The sequence below is a fragment of the Anabrus simplex genome, chromosome 1, assembly GCF_040414725.1.
Source record: "Anabrus simplex isolate iqAnaSimp1 chromosome 1, ASM4041472v1, whole genome shotgun sequence".
NCBI lineage: Eukaryota > Metazoa > Arthropoda > Insecta > Orthoptera > Tettigoniidae > Anabrus > Anabrus simplex.
Genome location: NC_090265.1, coordinates 1,331,560,630 through 1,331,571,486, shown reverse-complemented (window position 1 = coordinate 1,331,571,486; position 10,857 = coordinate 1,331,560,630). Strand labels below are relative to the sequence as shown.

Sequence of the window (10,857 nt, the reverse complement as noted above, 5' to 3'; positions counted from 1 at the left end):
CTCAGTTCATTACACTCTGAACACTACGTATGTTATGCCAGTTGTGAGTCTCTGGAAACCTTTCAATGGTTAACACACACATTGCTTAAAGTTTGAAATCTAGTGGTACATACAGTAAGAACAGTGACATTTTCTTACACGCACGCTTTGACAATGAGAAATCAATGACTGTGTAACATGGATAAGCAAATCGCTCCCCCAAACTAGTGAAGAATGGACTTAACTGGGATCGCGTTGATAAAAATCTCCCCGTGTAGCCATTGATATCTCGATTAACCGTGTATTAAGATGCAGGTAAGCCTGTCAGCGTGTGAGTGTACAGACGACGCCGGCGCGGCAGTGAGCGGGCCCGGCCAGTGGTCCAGACCAACATCCAGTGCTCGCCGAGAGATCAATGGCCACACACCACCAGCTCCAAGACCGGGCCGCGGGGCTACGTGTATGAGCAGTCTGTGAACAAGGAACCAGCCCCTATCCACAATGACCAGAACAACGACCACCACACCATGTAAGTAACAATACCTAATATCATTGTCATGGTTCCTCACGGTGACAATCTTCATATGAAACAATACAGTATTAAGGAGAGTTTCGCCAATGTCAACATTGCTGAATTTTATATCGTTATCCTTGAAACTCCTTGAACTAGACTAATTTTTTCAGCATCATTTTGATGCCACTAGTTCAATGCGCTTACTCAGACATTTGTTTTGGTGACTATGGGATAGGAAATGGCTAGAAATGGAAGGAAATAGCGCCAACATTTGCCTAGAGTGCAAATGGAAATACTCGGAAATTCAGGTCAGCCGATGGTGAGTTTTGAACCTACATCTTCCGGATACAAGCTTAAAGCTTTGTGGCCCGTACCACACAGTCAACTTCTTCTGTCAATATATAACGTCCTCAAAACTATAATTACATGCCGTTTCAAGTTTGAGTAAGATATAGGCTATAAAAACCTTTAAATTTTAGAAAATTTAAAGGGAAAAATATGTTAGGCCAATAATATAACGTTGGTTGGTTCAGGCTCTGAGAGTGTTCTTACCACGATTTTCCTTCTGTTAATCGTTTGTAGAATGTGTGAAAACTTAAACGTTCGATTTCATAGTTTGTCGGATACAGGTGTCATACGGTAGAAAAAGTTACGAAAATAATTCAGCTCTTTGAAAGGATGCGTCTGTCAGATAAACGTTCAATAACTTGCAGCTAAAGAAAGTAATTCGCACAGGCACTGAATTACAAACAAATTAACGCACTTGAGACAGTTCCATTAGGTAAAGAATGAAGTTTTCTCCATAAATTAGTGGCAAGCGCAGCTAACTACGGTGACTGAAGTTTAACGTGGAGGTTTCAATAATAACAAGTAGCAATGTAGTAATTTATAGCCAAGGTGTGTATAAAACTCATGTGACTGGAACATGTGCCTTAAGAAATGATATACCCATATGAGGAAAATGTAAATTACTCTGTGGGATGAAAATCTGAAACTTGTCTTTCCTGGCCATAAGTGCAATTGAAATATTTGGGGTCGATACCACATGTAGATTTAAGTCCAGTTTTACGACCGGCTTCCCTTCCAAGCGTGGAGATCTATATTTACCTATTGTGTAATTCTGTGCTGGTTTACTGTGTTATGTGTTCCGTGTTCTGTGTAGAGAATAACACGAACACCTAGGATCTGAGTCATAGGAGTTAACCAGATTAGGCAAAGCATTCCATCCCGGCCGTTAATCGAACCTAAGACCCTTATAATCAAAGTGCTACACTGACTATTCAACCAAGGAGCCCGAGGGATGGATATCAAAACTGTTATTTCCTTGTTATTTTGAACGCTGTAACTCCATTTGAGGAGTGTTCACGTCTTAACTAACGTCTGTATCGACGTGCAAGTGTGTTTAAGGCGACTCCAGATCTCAGTGTTGCCAAGCCCCAAATAGAAGGGACCTCTCTAGTATATAGGAGTTAGTTCAAACAGTCCAGTTTCCTTGAGTAGGCAATGAAATCGTGTACATAAACTATGCAATGCACTTCTATGAAATATCTTTGAACTACAAGCCCACTGATTGACAGCGCCTTACTTAAGTCGTGCGATCACAATATCAGTTTATCAACGGAATCATTATCTCTTTGAGTCAAACGGCTTCTCAGTCATCCTCACGAGGTTCAGTTAACATCAATCTAAAGCCTCGAACCAGACTTTCATTCGTAAAAGGACTGGACAATGGTCCCAGACCTTTCTGTACAATACAAAGTACAGTGGATACTCTCCTCACAGAAATGTTTGCATTTCGTCATAAAAAGTAAATCTGTACGGAGGAACACGAGACACTTTTATACTATTTAATAGACTCAGTGTATTATTTTTATAGTTCAGACCTTTCTATACTTCATCTTCATCTTATTATTATTCTCCCCCATTCCTTCTACCACTAACCGTCGAATTGATCATATTCGTAATTTACGTGTTATTTACAAGTCAAGAGGTGCGTTATCGTGTTTTACATTATTATTATTATTATTATTATTCGTTTAAAATCAATTCTACAGCATGTCTTCAAAGTACGCGTGTTGACTTAGTGAAGAACTTATTTCGTTTAGTGCTTTCAGGACTTAAATGACAATATTTAAAAATTCCAGGAAGATACACCACGAAAACTATCAAACACATCGATCCACGCAGAACTCAGAAAATATTTTTTCTATACAAAGGACTCTTTCATTTTTTCTATAAAATCATAAGTTTTCTCGGAACTCTCCTTAGGAACCGTACCCACCAACCGAGCGAGCGACTAAGCGGCTTGAGTCACGCAGCTGTCAGTTTGCATTCGAGATATAGTGGGTTCGGACTCTGCTGTCAGCAGATGTTTACCCGTTCTTTTCCCCCATGTTTACACCTTAATTAAGGCCACGATCGCTCCGTTCCTACTTCTAGCCTTTTTTCTACCACATCGTTGCCAGAAGACCTATCCGTGTCGGTGCAACATAAAGCAAATTGTTGCGTACCCACCAATCCTGAATTATGAACAAAACATTTACATTTCCTCATCTAGACTATTGCTCAATAAACCTACTCCCATTGCCTGAGAGCTCTCCGTTCTTCAATTATTTCCTTTAGTCAATATCATTTAAATCTCTGGTTGTGAAGTTAGGTATAATGTCGTCAGGATTTCAGTAACAAACTGGATACTGTCACCTGAAGATCAAGAAGAGTTTACTCATAATACTAAAAGAGAATTTGGAAAGGTATATCAGGGATCCTTAAAAGGACTCTTGACATTGTTGAGTTTTCAACATGTGATTAACTCACAGAAATAAGATGACAAAACGTGTTTTAGTGTAAACATAACTGTGCGTACAACATTAAAATATTCGTCACAAAACAACAATTGTGGAAAGCATGAACGCAGCGGTGGGCAAAATTCTGCTGGCGCCTGTTACATGTGTAGTATGCAACCTGCAGGACAGTTTCGCCCGTCTGCTCACACGAATCGCCAAGCAGCGAACACTTTAGAATTTTTTAATATTCAACAAGAATATTTGAGACAATCTATCATTAGCTTATTTGAATTGCAAGTGTTCGATTGTCTCTGGAAACAAACCCTAGACCACCATGTTTTAAACTGATACACCAGCGACTTTACATAGTCTAATACGTAATTCTGTTCTTTTGTTAAAAATGTTCAAGGTGGGCTACATTAAAAGTTTAATGACTATTAAAATCCACAGCCCGTTTCCAGTCATCGACCGAGTCAGGAATGGAATGACTGAAGCCCCCATCTAGCGGCGAGGATAGGAATTGTGCCGGCTGCCGAAGCCTGTCTCACTCCTCTGAGGCAATGATTAATGAACGACAGATGAAATGAAATGAGAGTGTTGCTGGAATGAAAGATGACAGGGAAAACTGGAGTACCCGCTTTGTCCAGCACAAATCTCACATGGAGTGACCGGAATTTGAACCACGGAACCCAGCAGTGAGAGGCTGGCGCTCTGCCACCTGAGCCACGGAGCCTTGTATTAAAAGCTTAATATTGGATGTAATTTGTAGGAGCAAAGCGACTCCGTTAACCATTACCCCCACCTCATGTTTATTCTCACCAATTAGCGTTACATAATAGTTGAAAATTTCAAGCTGAAAGTTGTCTAAGTCCTAACATGAGCTGGACTCAAACTTGTATTCTAAATCAGTTAATGTGTAAAATACTCGTAAGACATCCATTTAGCTAAGGGAGCTGTGGTCAGTATTGCCCGTCACACTTCTGAGATTGTGTCGGAAAGCTCAGTTCTCTCGGTGGTATTTTATTCTACAACGATGACGGTCTGGCATTACAATGCGTTACAATAAGAAATTCTGCTGGCTCTTGTTGCACTTGGAGTATGCAACCCACAAGACAATGTCTCATCCGCTCGCACGAATAGCCAAACACCAAACACTTTCAGACTTCTATGATTGGACCAGAATATTTCTTATACCGAGCGAGTGACTGTGCGGTTTGGGTCACGTCCTGTCAACTTGCATTCGGGAGATAGTGGGTTCGAACCTCACTTTCGGCAGCCCTGAAGATGGTTTTTTGTAATTTCCCACTTTCACGCCAGGCAAATTATGTGCTTGTGCCTTAATTATGGCCAAGGCCGCTTCCTTCCCATTCCTAGCCGTTACCTATCCCATCGTCGCCATAAGACCTATCTGTGTCGGTGCGACATAAAGCAAATTATAAAGTATATTTTGTTACACTTGCAACCCGCAAGTCAATTTTACCTCGTCTGCTTACACGAATCGGTAAGCGACAAACACTTTAGACTTCTATGATTGAACAAGAATATGTGAGACGATCTTTCATTCATTACATCATCATGGGCCGGGCTGAGTAGCACATGGTTAAATCTGGCCTCTGTGCCCAACCTGGCAGATTCGATTCCAACTCAGTCCGATGGTATTTGCAAGTGCTCAAATACCTCAGCTTCGCTTCGGTAGATTTACTAACGCGTAAAAGAAGACATGCCCCTTTTTGGTGGGGGCACAGACGAAGAATACACGCACGGTATCCCCTGCCTGTCGTAAGAGGCAACTAAAAGGGGCGACCAAGGAATGATCGAATTAGAACCATGAGACTACTTGCAATTAGTACCATCACACAGGGAACACCATGAATCTCCCTTAGTTGCGAGTAGTACCACTATCTTAGGTACACAGCAGGTTTGTGATTAGTAGCAGCATAGAGTCGTTGACTGTGGGTTTACAGTACCTGCGATTTGTACCGCTATTTGCGGAACAACATGGGCGTACGTTGCCTGTGATTAGTACCACTATATGAGTGACCCAGTGGGTCTGCGTTGCCTGTGATTAGTATCCACTATGTGAGGAACACAACGAGATGGAACGAGTCTCTGTGGTTAGTACACCTATGTGAGGAACACCATGGGCTTGCGTTGCCTATGAGTGGCGCCATTATGTGAGAAACACCATAGGTCTGCGTTACCTGTGCAACGTACATTACTTCTGAGTAGTACCATAGTGTATTGAAAAGCGCGAGTCTACGCTACTTTTGATTAGTACCGCGACATGAGAAATACCACAGCGATAGGTACCGTTATGAGGGGCCGTTGACGTGGATTTTGAACCCCTTCAGACAATAAGCATCATCGATTCAGGATTGTGCTTTGGAAGCAGCCCCTTGGTCACTATACACTATTGTTTTAAGACAGTTTCTAGGAAGGTGGGGCATTGCGGGTTGAATCCACTGATTGTTTTAAGTTCATAATCATTGTTCATCACCGTCTTTTTGAATTCCAGTCAGTGGATTGATTTTGGAATTATTTTTTTTACTTTCAGTATTGCGAGTTGGATCCGCTGACTATTTTAAATTCATATTCATTCATTCATTCTTCATCGTCACGTTTTGAATTCTGGTCAGTGGATGAATTTTGGACTTTTAAATTGTCATTAAATTTCGTCTCATTTCGTACCATTAGGGGCCGATGACCTAGATGTTAGGCCCATTTAAACAACAATCATCATAATCAAAAGAAGACATGCGGGGCAACATTACGCCACCTCGGCGTCTACAAAAACAGTAAAAGTAGTTAGTGAGGCATGAAACATGTTTTAAATCATCATCATCATCATCATTATCAACATTATCATCACCGACTGACCGAAAAGTTTGTAAGTTCTATTAACTGTGTCGACTCTGAAAAAGCAGCTTCCTTCTTAACTAACTTGAAAGCTATCCAGTCACACCGACCGAGATGCCTTCATGGTGCGAGGCGTGTAGCAGTTAGCTTGTATTCGGGAGACAGTGGGTTCAGATTCTATGGCAGGTAGCTCTGAAGATGGATTTCTATGGTTTCACATTTTCACATCAGGCAGATACCGGAGCAGTACTTCAATTGAAGACACGATCGCTTCTTTCCCAGTCCTAGGCTTGTCCTATCCCACCGTCGCCATAAGACCTCTCTGAGTAGGTGCGATGTAAAACAAATAGCAAAAAATAATAAAGAAGAGTATTCCATTAGCTATACTGCATAACTTCATGTCACTTATACGGATGGTAGAAAATATGCTCTTCTTATGTACCTATGTATCATGTAAAGGTAGTTTTGAGTTTCAAAGAGAGAACAGGAGTTTTATTTATTATTGGTACGTTAAAAATAACAAAACGGATATTACGCAAATGTTATTAATAGACCTCTACATCTTCCTCCGAAGACGACAAGAAAGTTCTTCATATTATATTATAAGAAAGGTTAAAAAAGCAAGCTTGCTGCTTTTATTATTATTATTATTATTATTATTATTATTCACAAATACATTGCAATTGGGGAATTTGTTGATTACAATGTCTGCTTAGAGTAGTATAGCAATAATGAAATGTCGTATGGCTTTTAGTGCCGGGATATCCCAGGACGGGTTCGTCCCGTAGGCGACCTGCGCGTCGCGATGAGGATGAAATGATGATGAAGACAACACATACACCCAGCCTCCGTGCCATTGGAATTAACCAATTAAAGTTAAAATCCCCGACCCGGCCGGGAATCGAACCCGGAACCCTCTGAACCGAAGGCCAGTACGCTGACCGTTCAGCCAACGAGTCGGACAATATAGCAATGAAATTACATTAAAACATAAATTACTTCACAACAAAAAAGTACAACAAACTGTTAGGCGTACATGAAGACGAATTATTACAAGCATTTACATCAAAAAAGCGAGTTCATAGTAACGAAAGAAGAATTAAAAATAAATGTATTGAAACAAGAATAAAAATACATGATTATTGAAAATTACTTTGTAGTAGTCACATACAATAATTAAAAACAATAGGTTAGAAATTCGTAAGAAATTTATAGAAAATAACTTACAATACTCCCTTTCATGTAGCGTAATAATTACAATTCAGTCACTCAGAAATTTACAAAATATGCCTTAAAATATTCCGTTAGTAGTAGCGAACCGCAATAATCACAAAGCAATAACATACAAATTTAAATATAAATGAAATATTTCCAGTACCTTAATACTAGTAGATTTTGGCGGTACTACGACATAACATTGTAAATGCAACATTATCATATCGAAATTTACACAACATTTGTAGGATATTGCAGTCTTTTCTTGAAGCATCTAACATTTTTGTGGAAAGGCGTTAAGACTGTTGTAGGTATTGCCTTCCAATAATCACTTCCCCTATTTTCAAATTCATATTTACCCTAGTCTGATTTCTGCGTTGTACATTTTACTTTACGTGAATGATCGCTCCCGCTTATGTAATTAGTACATTTTAGTCTAAATTTACATGTTATTAAACGTATTTTATATTTATTGACATATATAATGTATCGTGAGCATAGCCATGCGGAAGAAACTGTTTTAATCAGAGTAATGGTCAGTACCGGGCACCCTGTGATGACAAGTGACCTTATTGCCGATCTCCATTCTCCATAAACGACCGAGCTCGATAGCTGCAGTCGCTTAATTGTATTCAGGAGATAGCAGGTTCGAACTCCACTGTCGGCAGCCCTGAAGATGGTTTTCCGTGGTTTCCCATTTTTACACCAGGCAAATGCTGGGGCTGTACCTTACTTAAGACCACGGCTGCTTCCTACCCACTCGTAGCTCTTTCCTCTCCCACCGTCGCCGTAAGACCTATCTGTGTCGGTGCGACGTAAAGCCAATTGTAAAAAAAAAAACTAAATGAACGGCTGTCAGGGATCTTAATCTCTAGCTCCATTTGCGTAATATTCGTTTTATGTTTTTAACGTACCAATAATAAATAAAACCCCTTTCCTCTATTTGAAACTCGAAACTACCTTTAGCCTACATTGTACGTAAGTTCGTAGATGAGCAGATGTTCTACCATCCGCTTTCAACTCTCTTTACCCTGAATACACGAAAGTCAATTCCATTGAAAGTCATGCAATATTGTTCAAGGATATAAAAAGAAAGTAAAACATCGCCAGGAACTTGTGTGGGATTTGGCTTCGTTTGTCACAGGGAATGAAGACTAACAGCGCCGTGTCTGTTATCGGTGATACAATCTGACAGAACGGTGCTTTGTGGCTGCCACACCTCGACAAATTAAATGACGGAGCGGCAGCACGTGGCCAGGTAGAAGAATTTCATCTCGGTACCATCTGTCTTGCTAATCAGTGCCACATTTAAGCCCCCTGGATTTATGAAATGACATAAACATGTGCGTCGGACTGTAAGAATGACCAGCTGTGTAGCGAGCTTGGATAGACGGTTGCCTTCCATGCAGAAGGTTTTGAAATTTAATTCTAACGTTGTCGGTTGGCCTTTATTGCTCATATGTGTCTGACCCGTGTCAGCAGATTTAATAACTCTTTACCCAGATTTCATTCAAATTATTTAAGATAGTTTCAGTGACATTTTCTATTACTCTCAAATTACAGTCTTTTGATCAAAAAAAATATATACTTTCAAACGTTCAGATATACACGGATCCGAAGTACAAGATTCCTTACATAAAGAACATTAGGAGCATCATGTAGTCAATGATCGTCATTATAATTTCCCACTAAGTGTTACTGAGCTGAGAGGTGTTTGCGATTGATGATGTATTCACATCACATCATTCAGAAGTAACCTTTGCTGAGTCACTTTCGTTAAATAGGGAATGTGGTTTAGGTTTTGAATTTGTTTCCACAATGCGTGTTCTTCAGGTAAGCCTTTCTAGTTGAACATTTAAATTGAAAGTTCAGTTCTCCAGTTCTTGGATCATCTAGTTGAGTGACTGGAGGGTCCGCCTAGGAACCGAGAGAATTCAGATTTGATTCGAGAGGACGTCCAGCGTTCCCAGCTTGCTTTCACTTCCGCTGAAAAATAAAATACACCTCCAGGAATGCAATTTCATGAAAGTATCACCACTTTACTAGGCACAGCTCATAACCTCAGCAACAATAAACTGCTCGGACAGACCTAATAGGCGAAGCTGCCTATACTTCAGGTTCATAATATTTAGAGTACTGACTTCTATTCATAACTCAATTTATGGAAAAATAAACCTGTAAATTAACAAGCTGTTCTTTTTAGTTTACGTTCGTTAAGGGTGAATTTACTACCATCTCAATGTACATCAAATTAAATTTGTTATTAACTTCCGTTGATTTCTTCATATCAGTTTTGTTTATGTTTATTGTTCTGCAATGGTATATTGTGACTCAAATCTGCATTCTAATAACTTTAAACTTGAGATAAATATAACTTTTCTGTGCATTGCTAAGTCAAGCGTGATGAATCAAGTACAAGAAGATTTAATTCCAGTGTATCACTTATTTGTTTGGGCTGAGCATTCTCCCATGCTGGTAGTAAAATACAGAGATCGAATAGGAGAGATAAAAAACTAACGCAGAGAGTTTGTCATTTCTCTAGGAGAAAGTGAATTCGCACCCAAAATTAGCCTTATACCATTCTATTTTCTCATCAAATTTGTTGAAAAGGAATGATATGTGGATGGACTCTAATTCATATTTTATTAAAAAACGGGAAGTACTGGTGCGGAAGTAACTAGATGAATTCCTGATATAATCACGTGCAAAGGGCATTCGTGAGGGGGAGAATGAGGCTAGAGAAGCGTCACTGTGAGTAGGAACGCACTTATGGGTGGACGAATGGAGGAGAGTGGTGGAGTTAGCTGCAAAGGATAAGAAAAATACAACCTGGTAAAGAGTGGTGCTTAGTTCATTCCCAGACGATTGAAGACAGAATACTCTAAGGGTCTAATAACTTTAAACTTGAGATAAATATAACTTTTCTGTGCATTGCTAAGTCAAGCGTGATGAATCAAGTACAAGAAGATTTAATTCCAGTATTTAATGCAGTATTCATGTGTAATGCTAACCGTTTAACGTCACACCAACACCTTCGGCGACGTTTGGATTAGAATGAGCTTAGAATGGAGGTATAGCAGTCGTGGAATTAACAATATATTGCTAAGATATTTGCCTGGTGTGAAAATAGGAAAACATGAAAAAACATATTCAGGGTTGGTGACAATGAAGTTCGAAAAAACTAGCCTCCGAATGCAAGCCCACAACTCCATGAATACCACGCAGCCTAGTTGATCGAAATATTTTAATAAAAATTACTGTATCTTTTTAATTCTTTCCGCAAAAGTAGAGTCCCTACCCAGATAACTTATTCGGACTTATCCATCTCAAATTTTGAGTCTCCCGTCGAATATGTGACAGTGAGAAGTCTTCAACCACAGGAAAATAGCCGAAAATCTCCGTGTAATTGACTCTGTGTGTATAGGTGTGTGTGTGTGTGAGAGAGAGAGAGAGAGAGAGAAGTCAGAACTACAGAGATTTGGTACATCACTTCTATACCACGATTAGAAT

The 10,857-nt window shown here is 39.7% G+C and overlaps 1 protein-coding gene across 1 annotated transcript in view; it reads left to right on the top strand.

Annotated features, from left to right (window-relative positions):
• The first annotated feature begins 389 nt into the window (after positions 1–389).
• unc80 (unc80, NALCN channel complex subunit) overlaps positions 390–10,857 on the top strand; it is a 1,117,323-nt gene continuing 1,106,855 nt past the window's right edge. The window contains exon 1 of the mRNA XM_067137759.2: positions 390–508. Within this exon, the coding sequence (XP_066993860.2) occupies positions 507–508 (2 nt within the window). The 5' untranslated portion in view covers positions 390–506. The remainder of the gene's footprint in view (positions 509–10,857) is intronic.